General features: G+C 40.7%; 1 protein-coding gene across 2 annotated transcripts in view; it reads left to right on the top strand.

Moving 5' to 3' along the window:
• The first annotated feature begins 3,074 nt into the window (after window positions 1-3,074).
• Window positions 3,075-20,917, top strand: part of mtor (mechanistic target of rapamycin kinase) — an 84,627-nt gene continuing 66,784 nt past the window's right edge. For both annotated transcript variants that reach the window (XM_034875994.1, XM_034875993.1), the window contains exons 1-21: window positions 3,075-3,271; window positions 3,708-3,850; window positions 4,061-4,169; window positions 4,345-4,577; window positions 5,595-5,795; window positions 5,906-6,040; window positions 6,120-6,395; window positions 6,989-7,097; window positions 7,396-7,579; window positions 7,957-8,085; window positions 8,242-8,486; window positions 8,901-9,110; window positions 9,288-9,493; window positions 10,320-10,442; window positions 10,877-10,960; window positions 12,196-12,288; window positions 12,843-12,977; window positions 13,887-14,016; window positions 17,403-17,653; window positions 17,761-17,847; window positions 19,389-19,556. In XM_034875994.1, coding sequence (XP_034731885.1) covers window positions 3,722-3,850; window positions 4,061-4,169; window positions 4,345-4,577; window positions 5,595-5,795; window positions 5,906-6,040; window positions 6,120-6,395; window positions 6,989-7,097; window positions 7,396-7,579; window positions 7,957-8,085; window positions 8,242-8,486; window positions 8,901-9,110; window positions 9,288-9,493; window positions 10,320-10,442; window positions 10,877-10,960; window positions 12,196-12,288; window positions 12,843-12,977; window positions 13,887-14,016; window positions 17,403-17,653; window positions 17,761-17,847; window positions 19,389-19,556 — 3,237 coding nt within the window. In that variant the 5' untranslated portion in view covers window positions 3,075-3,271; window positions 3,708-3,721. The remainder of the gene's footprint in view (window positions 3,272-3,707; window positions 3,851-4,060; window positions 4,170-4,344; window positions 4,578-5,594; window positions 5,796-5,905; window positions 6,041-6,119; window positions 6,396-6,988; window positions 7,098-7,395; window positions 7,580-7,956; window positions 8,086-8,241; window positions 8,487-8,900; window positions 9,111-9,287; window positions 9,494-10,319; window positions 10,443-10,876; window positions 10,961-12,195; window positions 12,289-12,842; window positions 12,978-13,886; window positions 14,017-17,402; window positions 17,654-17,760; window positions 17,848-19,388; window positions 19,557-20,917) is intronic.

The raw sequence follows: 20,917 nt of genomic DNA, 5'->3' as shown, positions 1-20,917 counted from the left end.
TCTGTCACTGTACAGAGGAGGCCGGCTGCCTGTTAGGACAGGAGCTCTTCGTGGCTGTGGTACTTGAGTGGTTTGTGTGTGTGTGTGTGCTGAAGTCAAGTGACTGCATGTGTTTTTTCATCTCCCAAAAAAGCACTCTCCCCCTCCCTTTTTTGTTTCTCTCACTCACACACTACACACACAAACTTTCCAGTGAATGTGCATGCCTGAAAGAAAGGGGAGTGTTGACTATTGAGTGAGTTGATGTCTCATCCGTGAAATGTGTCTGGCTCGGTCAGTTCTGAGAGAGGGGCCTTTGGATGCAAACGTTTGAATCTGCAGCCCTTCCTAGCATTGTTACATTTCCCTTCCCACCAGCTCACCTTCTCATTTTTTCCAGGTTAAGTCCTGTTTGCCTGCCAGGCTCTAGTTTAGCTTCTCCTCCTTCTGCAAAACCACATCACACTTACACACAATAACACACACATTTGCACATGGGATGCACACAAACACACACTGCTGCAAGCTGTTACTGTCTCAAACTGATTGGAGTTTAATTAACTTTATGTAACTTTGTTAATTACCAAATCCCACACCAATTAAATCTGCAACAACAACACTTTTGTCCAAAGCAACTTACAATAAGTGCATTCAACCATGTGGGTGCAACCCCAAAAAGTACATCAACTTTATCAAGTATGATGAACTGCCTCAAGTGCTCCATATAATTCACTTATACCTTGTATTTAAAAGCAAAAAAGACCCATTAATCTGAAGTCCTAGAAGAAAGATTTACAAATATGTTATTTATCTACTGGATACAGGGGTCAACAGAAGAAAATCTTAAGAGTTTTATCATTTAATAAACACATTCATTCACAATAGTCATTACCAGAAGTCAATTATACTGTGCATGTGTCAGAGTGGTTCACGTCTGCCATTTACTTATTGAATAGAGTTCAAACACAGGTTATTTCAAGAATACTTTAAACCAGATGCTTGTCCGTGGTTTTAACCTTCATCTTAAGTGGTGGTCTTTTCTATGGAAGCGTGTAAAGAGAAAATTTGGCCCAGCTACAGTTTTAGTTCACTAAATTGCGGGCTCATCATACTTTCTGTAAATAGTGCTCTGTGTTGCTTAATTCAGCGTTTAAAAAAAAAGTTTTTGACAGGGTGTGAGGAGATTTCTCTCTTCACGTTCAAGATGGCTCAAGAGATGACACGGGACACCAAGCTACTTTGTACAAAGGGCAACCTGCTCGGCTCAACACCCAAGAGCATCGCGCCGAGACAGTTCCTTGTACCTTTATTTATAGGTTGATACAAACAGAATAGTGTGTGAGTGTGTGTGTCAGTCCTAACCGGACTGATACAAACAGAATAGTGTGTGTGTGTGTGTGTGTGTGGTGTCAGTCCTAACCGGACTGATACAAACAGAATAGTGTGTGTGTGTGTGTGGTGTCAGTCCTAACCGGACTGATACAAACAGAATAGTGTGTGAGTGTGTGTGTCAGTCCTAACCGTTTGGGCCTTCGTCCTTATACTTTAGTGAGATACATGTTTCAATAAAAGAACGTGAGATACATGTTTCAACAAAAAAAACATCCTGTGAAATGCTTGCATAAGCTTTTATGAGAACAGAGTGTGACAATCACCCCTATATTGCTACACAGCCAAGTAGTTGAATATAGTTGAATATAGTACATCGAATATATCTTATAACACAGGGTCCCAGTAAGAATATCTTCTGCTTGATTCACATTCAATAGACAGCTTTAAGAAAACCTTTCATCAAACCAACCATAGCTTACATTTGATCTATCTTGAAATTAAACCACTTCTCCTTTTGCGTGGGACCTCCTGGTGCCCCCTAAAGGACCACACTTGTTCTTTAGACCCCAGGCTGGGAACCACTGGTATAGTTAAATAAGTTGGTGAAATGTTTTCTTACAAGAGTAAACATCTCTCACACCCTAACCTCAGACTAATCATTTTAGTAATGTTAAAGACAATGGTAATTATGGTTCCTTTTGATGGGGATGAAAATGCATTTGACATTTAGGTGCTAACTTCCGACAACTGAAAAACATGAGGGTACGGGTCTAATTGGTATGTTGCAGTGTGGTAAATGTCACCATTCAGACACAGGGCTACATGCAGGCAGATGTTTCCATTTCAGTATTAAAAGCTGGTTGAATACCTAGACAATGTCCCCCCCTTGAGGCTGAAAATCATTTGACTATTTTTAGTAGACAAGTACAAGTATTGACTTATATAATAAATAGCAGTATTTAATAATGTATGTAAAGACACATTTGCAGGACAAAATGAACCTGCTAGTTGGCCTCGGGTTAAAAATGAGATGCCGGGCCTCAGTTTATCCCCTATTCCTCCTACTTTCTCAGGTGTTCTGTGTAGTAGTTTGTATATTTAACATGCACATATAAAGATACAATTACACTTTAAGTATTAAATTGTTCACATTTAAGGGAGAAATGGACTTTATTAATTCCTCTTGGGGAAAAGAAATGTTTGAACTGTTTTTATTTTATTTGATCACACACACACACATACACACACACACACACACACACACACACACACACACACACACACACACAAACACACGAAATAGTTGTGGAGAGATGGGGCCACCACTCTGCAACTCCAAACATTGCCTTGGAAAATGTTGGCCCTGTCCAAAATTCCTGATGTGGGCCTGCTTCTAGGGCCCTTGGAGTTCTGGACCCTGGTTCTTGGTAATCTAGCCTTTATTATAGACCCTTTTCACTGAAAACATTTTGACATATTATAGCAGGAAATGCACGTGACAGCACATAACACAAATAATGGCTCCTTTGCAGTGTCTCAGAAAGCCATGTCAGAGTGAGAACACCCAAATGGAATGCAGCTATCAATATTATAACATGAATAACACTTGTGCTTTTTATATTATGAGTCCGATTGCCTTGAAAAAAAAGTCTATTAACTATGACACTTTCAGGCTCTCAATTAGGTGGTGTCATTACAAATCCGACAAATGTTCAAGTAGAGTGTCTCAATGTACTCAAGGACATCTGAGCTATGCGTTTAGCTCTGCGCAGGCCACTCAACGCAATACAACGCTTGTGAAGATCGCTGTGTGTACCCTGCTGAAGACTGTCCAACTCAACAGAGCGATACCATAGCTAGCTAGCTAACATTTATCTGTGCTAGCCATATAGTCGTATAATGAGAGATATTCTGCAAGAGACGAATAGCAATTAAGTGGCCGACATATTAATAGAAACACGTAAGTGTTACAAACAGACTTTACTATCTTGCTAACGCTTCGCTACAGCAATAGCTAACATTAGCTAAAGAAAACCAGCATGATACGCTCATGATGCTCTGAATTAGCCTGTGCCTGATTTATACCTCTTGGACGTGTCGGTTTTCAACTAGTGGCGTAACGTTAGATGATTTATTTTTCTAGTTCAGTGTAATATCTCTGCCCGGTGTGTTTCTAATTAGCAAGGTTGACCAGGTTTCACAAGCTAACGTTAACTAGACACAATAGCTAGCTAGCTTTAACGCCAGCTAACAACAACATTGACCTGTGCTAACAACCCAGGACAAATATACTTTCTTTCCAAGTTATAGTCTTTATGTCATCTTTTTCTTTGATGCAATTCTTTTGATAACAAAGAACGTTTTCGTGAAGGCATGTGTTATTTGACTCTTTGCAGATTAGGCCATCCAAATGGTAATCATGTCAGGCACAGCCACTGTGCTGCAACAGTTTATCAGTGGACTGAAGAGTCGAAATGAAGACACCAGAGCAAAATCTGCCAAAGATCTGCAGCATTATGTGACTACAGAACTCAGAGAGGTAACAGCAGAAATGCACATGGATGTAATAGAAACCTGCTAAGATATAATTACAATTACAATAAACTGTATACTGAATGACTGTTGTTGCCTAAAAGAGCTTTTTACACTTTAGAGAGTGGATATGGACACCTATTTTTTTTCTTTGTCATCGTCGGGTCAAGTTGCCTTCACCAATTTTACTTTCCTTCTGGTTTTGTGCTTTCCACAGTTAAGCCAAGATGAAGCCACTACATTCTATGATGAGTTAAACCACCACATATTTGAGCTGGTATCCAGCTCTGATGTGAATGAGAAGAAAGGAGGGATTCTCGCCATTGGTAAGCCGTAAACATTGACATGCCAAATTTACTTAAAGTATGATTTACAAACGGTCTGGTGGAATTAACTTGAGATAAATTACTGCTCGTGATATATGTCACATGAAAATGTGTAATAGTATACACACAGTACGTGTGAAACAGTATATTACTGTGACTCAATCATATGTTCCAGTGAGTCTGATTGGAGTCGAGGGAGGCAATGCCACCAGGATCAGCCGCTTTGCCAATTACCTGCGCAACCTGCTCCCCTCCAGCGACCCTGTGGTGATGGAGATGGCCTCTAAAGCCATGGGCCACCTTTCTATGGCTGGGGACACCTTTACTGCTGAATATGTGGAGTTTGAGGTGAAGAGGGCCTTGGAGTGGCTGGGAGCAGACAGAAATGAAGGCAGACGCCATGCTGCAGTAAGTGATTAACAGACAGCAGGGACTTCATTGTTTGTTTAAACACCAACACTTCTTGGTGGTGTTTATGTGTGGTGAAGATGAGGGCTCAGGACAGCTTGACTTTGTACGTAGAGCGGTACGAGGTACATTTGGGGCTGGTCTACCTTTTCCTGGATGGAGAACTCACTAATTGCTGTTCAGCAGGAGACAGTGTTGAACATTGCTAGTAAAGGATAAATGCCCCCTTACCCACTTTTTTTTTGTCTTTGTCAAAAGACAATTGTAACAGTTTTAAACCTAGCTTAAATAGGTTGGAGGAGCTCAGTCCGTTGGTGGCTTGGCTTGGGAACCGAAAGGTCGCCAGTTCAAGTACAGAGTGTGGACTGGTAGCTGGAGAGGTGCCAGTTCACTTCCTGGGCATTGCCGAGGTCCCTTGAGCAAGGCACTGAACCTCCAATTGCTGTCACAGCTTAAAAACTCTTTTACACCGAACAAGAAGATGTGGATGTGTTTGAGCTTGTCAGTTGTGAAACAGTAGATGTGAGTGATTAGTTAGATTGTAAAACACAGGCCTTGTTTATCAATTCTCGTATGCAATTAAGAGTCTGTTATTAAAACACTGCACAGGGAAGTGATTCTAAAATAATCAAATTAAATGTAGTTTTTTTGTATTGGATTTTTTAACTTGGGAAATTTTCAAATATGTGAAAATAGTTTTTAATTGATACAAGAATGAGTATCAGATCGGGAAAAAAAAGAATATTGCTGATATTTTTGTGGACAGCCATTCGTGCTGCAATCTTGAGAATTGTGGTTGCCAAACTTGCTTTAGGTCACACAATAACAATTACTATGTGCGAAATTGCATAAAATAAAACATTTTTTTAAGTGTTGAACTTTAGTGCTCAGAAATAAAACAAGAACTGCTGTGTGATTTCTGAAATCACAATATTGACATATTTTTACACTGGAAAGAAATAAATCCAAGAAAGGCAATTTATAACCAGCCATAAAATGATGTTCTATCTTTCCTAGGTGTTGGTGTTGAGAGAGCTGGCTGTGAGCGCACCCACCTTTTTCTTTCAGCAAGTGCAGCCCTTCTTTGACAACATCTTTTATGCAGTATGGGACCCCAAGCAGGCCATCCGAGAAGGGGCAGTATCTGCATTGCGAGCCTCTCTCATTCTCACCACGCAGAGGGAGACCAAGGAAATGCAGAAACCACAGTGGTACAAAGTAAGACGTTCCACTCTATCGTCCAAAAGAAGTATCTTCCCTACATGTTTTTAAGCTAAAACGTATGTCCTTGTAATAGGCAACACGAGTATTTGTCTTTACTGTAACAGCAAACCTTTGAGGAGGCAGAGAAAGGCTTCGATGAGACTTTGGCCAAAGAGAAAGGGATGAATCGAGATGACAGGGTCCACGGTGCTCTTCTGATCCTGAATGAGCTGGTTCGCATCAGCAGCATGGAGGGAGAGGTAAGGGCTCAATTTACCATGGAAACATTCTCACATCCACAAGCAAAACATTCCTCTCACTGTCTTGTCTCTTTGACAGCGCATGCGTGAGGAGATGGAGGAAATCACGCAGCAGCAGCTGGTTCATGATAAGTACTGCAAGGAGATGATGGGATTTGGAGCCAAGCCCCGACACATCACACCCTTTACTAGCTTCCAGTCGGTGCAGCCACAGCAGTCAAACGCCCTCCTGGGCCTGCTGGGCTACAGCACGCCTCAGGGCTACCTCAGCTTTGGAGCCACACCGGCACCTACCAAGAGCTTGCTGGTGGAGAGTCGATATTGCCGTGAGCTGATGGAGGAACGATTCGATCAGGTAGATTTTACAGAGGTCTGGTTTTTCCCACAATGCACCAGTTGTTTTGTTATTGCTTAATCTGAAAATGATTATGTTAATAAATAGTTTGCATAATGTTTTCGGGTTGTATGTCCGTCTCATTCTTGTTAAGGCAATATCTTACTAACGCCTTGAGGACATTTCTTTAAATCTGTGGTGTATTTTAGACCATAGCGTATGGTGGTGTTATCTTGGCATACATCATTTTATAAAGTTTACTTTGTCCACTCCTAATATATCACTTTGGCATGATATGATTGTTTATCAATATCTTAGTCTGTGACTGTTAGAATTGTTGATTGTTTCAACAGGGGCTTGCGCTGTGCCCTTCACTTTAGTCTTGGAATCAGGATGCAGCTTACTAGTTAAAAGTACGAGCTGCAAAGTCTTAGATAACTTAGACATACCATGAGAAGAAGTTTTCGAAAGTATCTTTGAGAACAAATTGAAAACAAGAAATACTATTTAATTTGTTTTTTCAAGTGTCTATGGTCAACAACAGTGGTCAAAGGCCAGTGCTGTTTTGAGCACCAGAGAAATCCTAGTTAACACACATTATGTGCTTTGTCCAGGTGTGTCGGTGGGTGCTGAAATACAAGACCAGTAAAAACCCTCTGATCCAGATGACCATCCTCAACCTCCTTCCACGCCTAGCTGCCTTCCAGCCAAATAACTTTACAGGTGGGACAAGTTAATGTTTGAATGTGATCCAGTTGAATCCATCTTAAATACAGTAACATTCATCCGTGTATTTTACCAGCACTACACCAACAGTTTTTTTTTGGTGTTTATGGACAAGAAATGTAACAAGGATATGGCCAATACTTTTTTAGACTCTTCTGTCCTAATTTCAATTGGCTTTTCAGTAATAAATTGCTTGTAGATTCTCCCAATCAGTGTCAACAGTCATGTGTTGCAGCCCTTACGTTTCCCTACCTCTGTGTTTTAAAGATTTGTACTTGTTTCATCCACTGTGCAGACCAGTACCTCTCAGACACTATGGGCTACCTGCTGGCCAGTCTGAAGAAGGAGAAGGAGAGAACGTCAGCTTTCCAGGCTCTGGGGCTGCTGGTAGTGGCCGTCAGGGCAGAAATCCAGCCTTACCTCACAAAGATCCTTGAAATCATCAAGGCTGCCTTGCCACCCAAGGACTTTGCCCACAAGTCAGTATTTAAATGCAGGATATTGGCTCTAACAGTTTTAGTCTCTGTACACTGTACATAATATTTCTTCACATTCAGATATTAATGTTTGATTTGTCTTTTGTTATTTTGTTGTATTTTAATAGTTACTGTCTTGCTACACAGTTTATGTTCACTGTTCTCACTAGGCTCTTATTTTGTTGTTGCATGTTTTGAGAATCATTGTAGTTGTTTTTGTGTTGTGCAAAATTGGTATTGTAAGTGCTAGTTTATTAAATACATGAATTTAAAGTAAATTTAATTCAAGGTTTAATTAATTTTGGGATACTGTCTATGAAAAGAAAAGAGACCTACCATGCGAGCATGCTTTTTCATTTTACCGTCTTCCATGTGTGCAGGAGACAGAAGACCATGCAGGTGGATGCCACAGTGTTTACCTGCATCAGCATGCTCTCCAGAGCCATGGGTCCCAGCATCCAACCAGACATCAAAGAGCTGCTGGAGCCTATGCTGGCTGTAGGCCTGAGGTAGGACATGGTTTTAATATTGCCTGGAGGGGATTTTTGAGCTGGGTTTATACAATTAGCAGGGTTTAAATAGAGAGAGTTCGTTCATGAACACATCACAACATAGTTATTGGTCTTTTGATGTTAGATCTTGTCCTTTCTGACCTTTTCTTGTAGTCCTGCGCTGACAGCAGTGCTGTATGACCTGAGCCGTCAAATCCCCCAGTTGAAGAAGGACATCCAGGATGGCCTGCTAAAGATGCTTTCCCTGGTGTTGATGCACAAGCCGCTGCGTCACCCCGGCATGCCCAAAGGCTTGGCTCACCAGCTTTCCTCGCCAAGCCTCACAAACATCCCAGAAGCCAGTGACGTAGGCAGCATCACACTGGCCCTACGCACGCTGGGAAGCTTTGAGTTCGAAGGCAAGAACCTTGCAAAAGACACCGCTTTAAAGCAGGACTATCATATTCAATTTTTATATATATTTCTGAAGAAACATATGTAGGGGAAAACCACACTTGGTTCTGTCATTGAAAAAAAAGATTTTTCAATATAGGCAGCCTGAGAGAAATCATAAAGCATGGTCATACTGCACAACTGGACAGGTGTGATATTTTTGGCTCCTTCTTTGAAAAAAAGTTGTTGAGAGACTTACACTGCAGCACACCACCAGCCTTCTCCACCAGTTTAGTTTTGAAATCACAAACCAATTGAAATTGTAGCCTTCTACACCTATTCTGTGTAACTGCCCCTAGTTTCTTTAAACCACAGCACTCTAGCTGTAATGCTGAATCTGCCAGTGTAGGGATTATTCTAACCCTTTGTTCTTTCACCAGGACACTCCCTCACCCAGTTTGTGCGCCACTGTGCTGATCACTTCTTGAACAGCGAACACAAGGAAATCCGGATGGAGGCAGCTCGGACCTGCTCACGCCTTCTTACCCCCTCCATCCACCTGCTGAGCGGCCATGTTGTTAGCCAGACCGCTGTGCAGGTTGTTGCAGATGTGCTCAGCAAGCTGTTAGTTGTTGGCATCACTGACCCAGGTAACATGAACATGAAAGGGTGAAAAAAAAAAAAAAAGTGTAGGAAAGGGGTAGAAGTACCATGTGGACTTATTAAACATTGTTTCATTTTGAAATTGGTGGCACTTACAATAATTGTAATAAGAGTGATAAGAAAGTCAAAATGTCATACTTCTTCTTGTTCCTTTTCTCCTGCAGATCCAGACATTCGATATTGTGTGCTGGCATCTCTTGATGAGCGCTTTGACGCTCACCTTGCCCAGGCTGAGAACTTGCAGGCGCTGTTTGTTGCACTAAATGATGAGGTGTTTGAGATCAGAGAGCTGGCCATCTGTACAATCGGACGCCTCAGCAGCATGAACCCGGCCTTTGTCATGCCCTTCCTACGCAAGATGCTCATTCAGGTAGGCACTACAGATCTCACAGTAGGATTGGTTTATTGGATTATTGTGGTGAAGGTTCTGTATGGTTCCAGTGAACACATTGAAACATTCTTCCTCTCCTCCTTATTTGCTCTTTTTGGCGTTTTTGTCCTTTCCCCGATTTGGTACACTGAGATGCACGAAAAGGTCAACGCCAGGTGTTTAACTTCTGTTGTACAAGTGACAAATTTGCATTATTAAAGTTCAGTTTGGGGTACAGTCTATCCAGGCAGGTTTTTTTGTGGGCATGGGGATGTACCAACATGCTCCTGGAGGAAAACAAACCTTCTTTCCTACAAAGTTATGCCATCTGAATAATTTGAACTTTGCTACTCACTAAAGAAATCAACATAGAAGCTTTTAATCCCATTTAAAATAGAACATTTTTGAGTACTTGAAATCATCATAACATTCTCTGTCCAAGATATTCGTGATACAAGATACATGATGTTTTTGTTTAATCAAAAACAAACATGTATGATTATTCTTGTCAATGGAGACGATGTTAGGAAAGGATATATTTTACATTTAATATTTAGTTTTTTACCATCACACATCTAAAAATCTTTGTTCTACTTGAAAAGAGCACTTGTTGTCTGTTGTTTCAATTGGACACCTTTAGATGGCAGCAAAGGCTGTGGTATTATGCACAGATAACATCCAAAGTATTCCTCTATACCACCTAGTGAAGTTTCTTTCTTCAGGACTTTGCTCCCATAACACCACTATGTACACTATGCATAATTAATAAGATGTATTCCAGATAGAGAAGACTCTATACTTGACATTGTTTTAAATTGTGTTGCAGATCTTAACAGAGTTGGAGCACAGTGGTGTCGGCAGGAACAAAGAGCAAAGTGCTCGAATGCTTGGCCATCTAGTCTCCAACGCCCCCCGCCTCATACGGCCATATATGGAGCCCATCCTCAAGGTACAAGTCTGCAAGTTCTCCATTGTGAAGGTGTATGAGTGTATGAATGTAAACCAGGCTGTTACTATAGAGGAACATCTGTACTCATTAGGCTTTCTCTAAATAAATAAAACGAGACTTCTGCAGATTTCACACATCAAAGTCTGTTAACAAGTCCTGGTGAGTTGTACTGCATATGTGAAAAAAGTTGGATAAGCCCCTCATCTCTGCTACATGACCCACACTGTCGGTGTGGGTCATGTAGGTGTTTTTGACAAGGAGGAAGAATGTGAAATAAAAAAGACAATATTATAGGAGTCTAATGTAAAATATGTGGAATGTCCTTTTATGTCCATTAACATCTAATTTCCCAAAGCTCAAATTTGTTTCTGAATATTAGGGGGAGCACTGTGTTTCAATGGGTTAAAACACCCTGTTACTCCTTACTTTTCTAGGCTTTAATCCTCAAGCTGAAAGACCCAGACCCCAACCCTGGAGTGGTCATTAGTGTCCTGGCGACAATTGGCGAGTTGGCCCAGGTAAGGTTGATTGTTTCAATTACTTGAAGCTTTAGGAAGACTGTATTAGCCTGTTTGTCATATTCATTTTCTAGCTGCTGCTGATTGAAACCCAATTAAACTGAGCACAGTTGTTTGCCCTGTGCACTCTGCAATCTGAGCATGTCCTTTTCTGAGCTGTAAAGTCAAGTGTACGTGTGCCTTGCTCCCACAGAGGAGTCAGGAAAGCACAGTTAAAGGCAGGCAGACTCAGTGTGCAGGAGGTGCTCAGGTAGACCAACTTCTCAAAGTTGTTTCAGTGCAGGAGGCACAAGCCCAGCTGATCAGGAACCAGCACAGGAAGACACAAGAAGGGAATACAGACAAGAACCTCTAAATGCGATGTCAACTTGAATTACATTTGCTAAAAAAAAGTGTATACAAGCTAAAGCCACAATGTGTAAAATGAAAAAAATCTATTTTTGGTAAATTGTAGTGGTAGTATCAAAAAAGACACTGTAGTAAATGTTGTAGTAAAACACCCCCCCAACTCTAGTCTCCCATTGCCAGACCTATCTCCACTGCGCTGTTTAGTAAGGTCTAGCTAGACCACAGATACATTCTAGGATAGGAGGAAAATACGTTCTGGATTGTTTGCATTTCTTTAGACCAATCACAGTTGTCTTTGGCGGTGCTAAATTCCGGACGCAGCATCAGTGCCTCTGTAAAATAATTTGGGGAAAGACACTTGTTTTGGTGAGCCATTGGAAGCCCACACAAGAACATGTTACATTAAATATTAAAGGAAGATAAATGTTCACACAGTACAGTAAGATGAGTTATTTAAAATAGCTGAATCCTTTGTCAAACCTAATTTGCTCCTAACGGTGTATTGCCATGTGTGCTTTGTTCATATTAATCCCCACTAATTGTCCCTGAAACACCCCAATTAGTTCTTTGTAAACCTATACAATCATTTACCAAAAGAACCAAACAGGCATGCCAGATTGCATGATTATAGGGTTTGTCAAAACTTGCAATTTTCAGTGTGTAATGTTGGCTTGCTACCTCAGGTGTTGTTCTTGTTGTTTTGCGTAGCAAAGAGATTTTGAGAGCTTGCCATTAGAATAATTAAATAAATGCATTTTATAACCTCAACATTACACACGGTTTGATTCAGATTAAATTGTTCACTGGGAAAGTAATTACTCAATCCTTTTTACATTTTAAAAGATCTTACCTAGTTTTGATTGGTTCTTCTGTGCCGGCCCTGCCAGGTGAGCGGCTTGGAGATGAGGAAGTGGATGGACGAGCTTTTTCCAATCATCATGGACATGCTGCAAGACTCCTCGTCATTGGCCAAACGACAGGTATGCAAAGAACATTTGTGTCTGCTGCATCTGTTTCTAATTTTTTTTTTTCTCATTTCTCCTCATCACTACTACATGTTCTGAAAAATATTTATTTCTTGGAAACAGTAAATACACATCCACTTGAGTAAACAAAACTGGATGTAATTTCTTGAAACGTTTTAAGTCCCTCAGAAAACATTTTTTATGCGTTGTGCTTTTGTTTTTTACCGTTTAAACAGCCTTATGTGCCAGGATTAGGAGCTAACACAGGGAAGGATCATTTAAAAGTATTAACCTCTTACTTGTTGACTAGGAACTGAAAAGAAGATTGAATTGATGGGAATAATGATTGGCATTTTTATTTACTCCTGTTAAAACTTAATAATATGAACAATAAGAATACAACAAAATCAAAATATAGTAACTATTGTGTTGTTTAGTAAGTAGACATTTTGTTTCAAGAATGGTGAAGTAACAGTGCAAATGCAAAGAAAAGTACATCCCAAACGTGCTTTATGCTTCTTTTATCGGTGGCATTGTTCAAAGAGAATCTGCTTGTGACTCTCCACCAGGTGGCACTGTGGACACTGGGCCAGCAGGTAGCTAGTACAGGTTATGTGGTGGAGCCCTACCGCAAGTACCCCTCCCTTCTGGAGGTGCTGCTCAACTTCCTCAAGACGGAACAAAACCAAGGCATAAGGAGAGAGGTATGCACTCTTCTTTTCCCCACTGTTTTCTTAGTAGCAATGTCAACCCAACCCTGTCCTTCTGTGACTCATTGTGTAGCCAGAAACCCTACTTGTCACCAAATACTAAACACATTAGGGTCTGTTCGGATGTATTGAATTTGACTAGTGAATTATTATCACACAAATACATACAGTATGAGCCTATGCACATTTTCCATAGTTATAAGGAACTTTTCCTAAGTCTTGAGCTCTGATGTAAGTGATAATTGTCAAAGTTTCTATCCTCGTCTTTTACATTGGCGGTATTACTGTGTTTGGTGAGTGGTACTTGGACCTCAGCTCTGGCTCGTACCTTGGATCCACTTTTGAATGAATCTGAAATCCTGTTGGATGGCAGTTGCTAGTCTAGGTGAACTACTATTGAAGGAACAAACTACAAACATTTTACAGCAAGCCTTTATGTTGAGTGTTACCTTACTTTTTTATGTTGTCATTTTGTTATAATTAAGGAATACCCCATTGAAAATCAATCGTTTGAGTATTAAAAACTCTCACAAAAGGCAGCAACTTTGGTCAGCTTGGATTAACAACAGATTTAAGAGATTCCAGTGGGGTCTCAAAAGGGAAAGAGTCACTGAAAAAATTCATAATATCCACTTTGGATCAATGTAAGTACATTTCCTGGATAAAGCCTAACATCTTGCTGGTGGCTCACATACTGGGTTTCTGACGTCTTTGTGTTCAGCTACATGCTGAATTTGGATAATACAATAAAGCATACCTGCTTGGTTCTTTCAGGGAATGAGTGTAAAGATTTGCAGGGAATATGCTTACGGCATGTACTATCTAACTTAGAAAGGTTTTCCAGCGGAGGGCTAACATTCAGTGGAAGATAGCTCACTGAGTTTGTATGTTTGGATCCAACAGGCTATCCGTGTACTGGGTCTTCTCGGAGCTCTGGACCCCTACAAGCACAAGGTGAACATCGGGATGATTGACCAGTCGCGAGATGCCTCTGCCGTCAGTCTCTCTGAGTCCAAGTCCAGTCAGGACTCAGGTAGGCCACTAATACTAATCTAATTTGGGAAAAATTGTGGTTGCAATTTTTTACCTAGAGGCAGAATATGGATTAGTTTAACTTAACTCTTGTAATTCTTCAACGGCTTGAAAATCTCTAAATCAACATGAACCTTTTTAATATCGAACCGTGTGAGTGTAACCTTTGGGGACATTGGGGTTGTTGCTCTTACAACAGCATGTCTATGTAAACCTGATGGATAGTCTTGTAAACAGTCTGTATATGGAGGACTAGGTGTGATTTTGGCCTTGCATTTCTTACATTCATCCTAATGGAATTTGTGATGATTCTTCAGTCAGCCAGATAGCAAGGGACGAGTAAACCACAAGGCAGAGGTTATGTTTCCACCAAAGCATAGAGTATAGACTGTATTAGCCCCTCTGACACCCTTTCAATTCTAAACCTCTCCCAAACCGCTCAAGGTGACCATAAAAATAGAATCAAAGTAGAATGGACATTCCCGTTCAAATCGACATAGCAAGATGGTCAGAGCGGCGAACATTTTTATGTTTACCGTTGCCGTTGCAAAGACATGTGATCGTTGTAGCGGGCTAACAGATTATGGGCCCTATCTTGCACCAGGAGCATTGCAACGCAAATCCTGACAAAAATCCAAACGCAAATGTCTTTGCTATTTTAAGTCTCACGCAAATGTTCGTTTCCTGTCCCACGCCCACATCATTTAAATAGCAAATGCACCTGCGCCCTTCTTTGTGCCTATGGGCATGCTGGTCTTAAAGGGAGGTGTGTTCAAGTGAATTATTGGCATATTACTGTCTTGCGGAAGCAGAAATTGATCGCGCCATTGACCAACAAAAAACTGGTCTAAAGTCAATAGCGCAGACTTACATTGTTATTTTAACTGTGAATTAGTGAAATGCGCCTAGGCTCATACACAGCGGGCACACACTACTGCTTGTTACACACACACACACAGGGAAGCGTAGCAGCACACACACGCAAAAGATTACAAATAAAAATATTACGGTGCAAATACGCCATCATAATAGCAATGCGGCCATGTACAAACGCGTCTGGCTTTTAATGGAAATGGGAGAGGACACTCTGACTGGTTTATTGCATGTTATGCCCAAAACACACCTATTAAATAGGTACAACCCTTTTTTAACCATGTGCCCGCAGTTCAACTAGCAAAAGTGGATTTGGCCTCAAACGCAGCTGAACCATTTGCTTCACACCCTACGCTTTGATCATTAAAATAGGGCCCTATAAATTTTAAGATCTATGGTGTAAAACCAGTTGAGTTTATCCCGAGATTGACACAGGCCATGTTGTCATCAAAAACATTACGATTCATCCACTGTTGACTGCCGCAGAAACTCATGGTAATTCATGATGTTTTGACGTGGCTTATTATGGTCGGAAAACTTTTTAAATGTAAGGTTTTTCATTTAAAGACTGTTAAACTCTGGAGATCTTGAAAATTCATAACAATACAAATGGCCAGTGCAGGTCTCCACTCGTTAGACCCAGTCATATGTCTCAGAATTTATTCTTGGACAATATGATAATAGATTTACAAGTTTGTTCTCCGATTAAATTGACTGTGACTGGAATTGGAAGTTGTACATCTGTTGGCAGATTTGTCAGGGACAGTGTCTGAAGCACTAGCGATATTTGACAGCATGTATTTTGTTACGTGGGAGGTCGTTGGCTAGGCCCATCTTCTCACCTGACAAACGAGAGCAAACGCGTCACTACAGAATGTCAGGGTCATAAAAACTGATGAGTTGGTGCATAGTCCCTCTTAGTAAGTTGCTGTAATTACATCTATTATTATTATGGCTAAGAAACAGTTCAGCTGTTTTCCTACACAGCTGAGGCCTGAATTACAACAGCACTGCTGCCTCACTGCTACATCAATTCCTGTTTGTGGGTTGTAAAATACAGATGTGTAGCCATCTATCACCATCATTAATCTAGACTTGCTGAAGGCCAAAGTAATAAACGATCCAAATCTACCCTCTTTAGCCTGCGTTTTCTGTGCCAATCTGTTTTGTCCATGGTCCAGAGTTTTCAGGGAGACAAGTAGAGCAGCTGAAACTGTACTCCTGCAGAAGGCCAGTGAAACGCTGAATACCAGACAGCTGTATTCTCAGATGCCTTGTAAAACTCAATAGCACTGTATAAATAAATGGACATACTGACCCCATTCAAATTGCCTGTCACAAAACACATTAATAAAACTATTTATTTAAAAGATATACTGTATGCTTAAAAATGTTAAAAAGACCATTATTGTTGCTTGTTTCTTTTTAAGCAATACATAAAATTGTGCTCTCTAATTCTGGGCATGACTGCCGAAACCCTCATGTTGCTCTTTAGATTCTTCTGTACTTAATGCTGATTCTCAAGTGCCTTCTTACAGATGGCAACATGAATATTATTAATTTTAAGGTGAAAGTGTGAATTGCTGGGTGCACCGTTTGAAAGAAAAGCAAGGGGCAGTGTCTATGGGTGAAACACGGGGCAACAACAAGGCTTGTTGAGTGTATATCCATGTATAAAGGTTTATCAGACACCCAAATGTTCCACAACCTTTTAAAATGTGTACTATGGGACAGGATTTTTACAACACGTTGATCTTATCTTCCGTTTTGACACTTGCGAGGCCATTAGAAGTATTAATCTTCACATTTTAACAAACAGTATTATAAGCTTGCAATAATGTTGCATTGTGTTGTGCCAATAGTGGACCCAGTTTTAGCTGGATGTCCTGCGATCTTTTGCTGAAGCCCTCTGCATCAGGTCCCCTGCTGTGCTCTGTGCAACGTTCTTATTTAGTTAAAGGGATTCTTTGCCGATTTTAATCCATCTTTGTGTGGGCAGTGTGTTAAGTTAAACACTGTTTTGCTGCCCTCTGTGGTGTCAGTGCTCGGAGCTAGATGACGTGAAATGTGTTGTTTCTAACCTCCGCTGCGGCCACGGAAGGAAGATACACACGTTCATCTGCACACACTACCGTCACACAGAACTGGAAAATCAGCAAAATATCTCTTATTTAAAAAATAATTTCCACACAGCGCTTATCTGACATCAGCCTTTTCCCTGTGATTAATGTGAATTTTATGTAGCGTAGAGCAAACATGTTTGATCATGTATTCCTCTTTATCTCATTTCTAATGTGCATGCATGTCCTGTGCTTAGTGTAATTAAATTTGTAACTGATCAAAACCTATATGACCGTTCGGACCCATGTCACCGTGAAAAAACAAGAATGAATGTGGGTGGGGGCCATCTCTTTCTCAAGAATGTGAGATGTTGAGATGTCTCAAGAAGTGTTGTATGATTCATTTGTAACATTTAGTTATAACCTTTTCACCAATTTTTCCTCTTCCTTATAGCGGATTACAGCACTAGTGAGATGCTAGTGAACATGGGCAACCTGCCCTTGGATGAGTTTTATCCTGCAGTGGCAATCGTCACTTTGATGCGCATCCTGAGAGACCCTTCACTCTCCAACCACCATACTATGGTGGTCCAGGCTGTCACCTTTATCTTTAAGTCTCTGGGCCTCAAGTGTGTCCAGTTCCTGCCCCAGGTCATGCCTACTTTCCTCAATGTCATTCGGGTGTGTGATGCCAGTATCAGAGAGGTAGGAAGCACTACAGAATAAGAAGAAAGAGGATGGCTGGTGATTTGTTTACCTCTGGTGGTCAGTTATTCTCAAAGCAAGGCTCTTACTCTTTTTTTGTTGTCCAGTTCCTCTTCCAGCAGATGGGAATGGTGGTGTGCTTTGTGAAGATCCACATCCGCCCTTACATGGACGACATCTTCACCCTCATCCGAGTGAGTAACTGTGTCACCCCCCTTTTAATTTTCCTGTCAGGCGAACCGCTATAAACTCTTAATTGCACTCAATTTTGCTCACTTCCCTTTATAAGGGGTAATGTGTTCAGGACCCCTGGATGAAGTCTGGCCCCATGTCACACAGCAGTTCACCTCATGTGTGGTGTGGTACTTTAAAGCAATATTAAACAGGTTGCGGGACAGGGAGAGTGAGAAAAATGATTTGGGTAATATTCTTTTTACTCTCCCTTTATGGCTGATTGTTTAAAACTACACTTTCTAACAGCAGATCATCTCCTGTTGTCCAATTCAGAGAAATCTGGTGAGGACTCTTGACATTCACCATTATCACATAATGTGGCACAACTGTTAAAGCCATAGCCTTTGCACAAACACACTTGTCTAGCACTTAATCATAGCAAGGCACAAAATATCATATGACGGTCCACGTATCGGAGTCTTGGTAAGCCTGTTACCGGCACTTTTGCAATGGCGGTAACTCCTCCTGAAGAAAGTAATTGAGAGAACTGGACCACTGCGCCTCAAGTCCTTCTGAGTTAATAAATGGTGAGTGAAACAAAGAATCTATTCATTTTTACTCCGGCTCAGCTCCTGCATCCAGATGAGGGGGCTGGAATAGCCATTCAGGATGTACACTCACTTGCTCTCTAGTCAGCTGCCACAGGCAGGGAAAGCAGGAAGTTGGGGGCTGCTTAAGACCTCTGGTCACTGACAAAACACCTCTGTCAGATCTCACAGCTGAAGCCCATTTACTGACGTATTGCGTGACTTCAAGTCCTCCACCTTAACTCCAATTGTGATTATCTCTAATGTACACAGTGGCAGTGCTGAGATTTTCCAAAACAGTGTCATAAGCCACACAGACAGGATGTCAGTCCCAGTTGACAGGAAATTGTCTCTATTCCTTGCCATTCAGTATCATGACGCTCCTTTTCTGCCTCTGGCACGTGAAAGCTTTGTATTTCCAAAAGGAACTCTGTCCAAATGTCCATCTCACACTCAGCTCATTGATGGAAAAACATTTTGTCCCGGTTCTTTAGACCCACAAAACATTGAAGGAGAGCAAGGTGGATGAGGTAGTGCTTTGTACTTAGTGCTTTGGATGTACCTTCTGAATATTAAAATTTTATATTCAGCGTTTGGCTTTGCAGGAATTGCAGGAATTGCGGTCTCTTATTTAGGACTAACGCATAATTTAGGACTAACGTATAACTTACAAACAGTCACATCTGTCTGTTAGTTTAGTTCTGTTAGTTGACCTCTTAATATTATTTAATTGTTATTGTTAAATAAATAGTAAAGTCATTAGATAAGAGAGAAAAATTATAATCTAAAATTCTGTAGTAGACATTTACTTGATATTATAATAATCCCTTTAAGAGCTTTATAGTAGCAGAATGTGTTCTGCTGGCGTGCTATATAAAGCAAGGACATCTTTCCCTAAGTTTATCGGTTTTTGAATAAATAATACATATGATGCGGTTCTAATTCATGCCAACATCTTATGCTCTGTCCTATAGGAGTACTGGACCCCAAACAACCCCATGCAGAACACCATCATCCTTCTGATCGAGCAGATTGTGGTGGCGCTGGGTGGAGAGTTCAAGCTCTACCTGCCTCAGCTTATCCCACACATGTTGCGTGTCTTCATGCACGACAACAGCACCGGGCGCAGTGTTACCATCAAGGTCAGTGCAATGTGTAGTTCAAATGTCAAAATCACCAATGCTGCTGTGCGATTATAGGCCTACACGTGGCTAAAGTAGTGTATCTTTTTTTTATTTTTTTTATTTACAATTTATAAGTACATGTGATAAAAGGGTACACCAAAGTTATAGCCACCAGAAGTCAATGATAAGCTGCTGTCCCTCCTAACAATGCTATATAACAACTCATTCTAATATGTTATTATTATATAAGGTTTATTTAGCAAAGACACATATTAAACACAAATAAATAAAATATATTGTTTTGTTAATGATAAAATAGAAATTACAGGTTAAGCCTTTAACTGGGACACATGGTGCAGAAATCAATCCAGTAAGACTCAAATTGTGTTCACAGAGCCCACAGCAGAGGCTCAGCAAAGACAAAAGAAGCTTGGAAACAGGTTAATGTTACCATGAATGGGTATGCAGCAATACGAGCAATAGCAGATATAAAAAATGAAATTGAGTCATTCAAAAATACGCACAATAAAAGCAGACCAGACTGCCTGCTGTGCCCAGTGCATAGGCTGTTTTGTCATTGAGTGCATGTACTTTTCAATGATGCGCATTGCATCATATTCCAAGTCCTCGTGCAGTGCATCATTTTCCATTTGTACAGTCATTTGTTGCCTTTGACATAATTTAACTGGTGGTCTCAGTTCAAAGAGTATGTCTAACTCTCACTTTCAAATTGGCAAGGATGGCAATTATTCAGTCCTACCTAGATACATTTGGTAATGGTTTGAGAAAACCTATGGTAGCCTAACATCTTTACTATAAATGACTAAGCCTGTCAGTGTCAGCATGTTGCCATGCTTAATTTGTTACTGTTAGCAAATTTGGTGGATAATATCATTTCCTCCTCTATTTGGTGGATCACATTTTAATATGATCCACAAAATGCTGTATGCAGTACAAAATTGATACATTCCACAAGGAACAGGTAAATAACCAGGAGAATCACAGTCAGATGAAGGTAAAAATGGCATAGATGGAATGATCTGAATTGTTCGTACCATTTAATAATCTGATCCAACTAATCAATCATCCTGTCATTCTATCAACAACAAAAACTGCTAACTTGAGATTTAAAGCTACCCTGTGTACTTTTTTACCACTAGCAGCACTTATGAGCAATATTTTGTTGTAAGCACATCCCCGAACGAGCACAAGCACGCAAGCTTCATGATTCACATTCCTGATGACAGTAGAACTTTATGCTACTAATCAGCAGTTTGTAGCAGTAGTGCACCAAGAAAGGTAGAAATGCATTCATCACTCTGACATCTCTTTACAACAACATAATGCATGTCTATAGGTCCCTTGTGTGGAACAGAAAT

The sequence above is a fragment of the Etheostoma cragini genome, chromosome 7 (genome assembly GCF_013103735.1).
Source record: "Etheostoma cragini isolate CJK2018 chromosome 7, CSU_Ecrag_1.0, whole genome shotgun sequence".
Lineage (NCBI taxonomy): Eukaryota > Metazoa > Chordata > Actinopteri > Perciformes > Percidae > Etheostoma > Etheostoma cragini.
The sequence above is the reverse complement of the archived record's forward strand: the minus strand, read 5'-3'. Positions and strand labels throughout refer to the sequence as shown.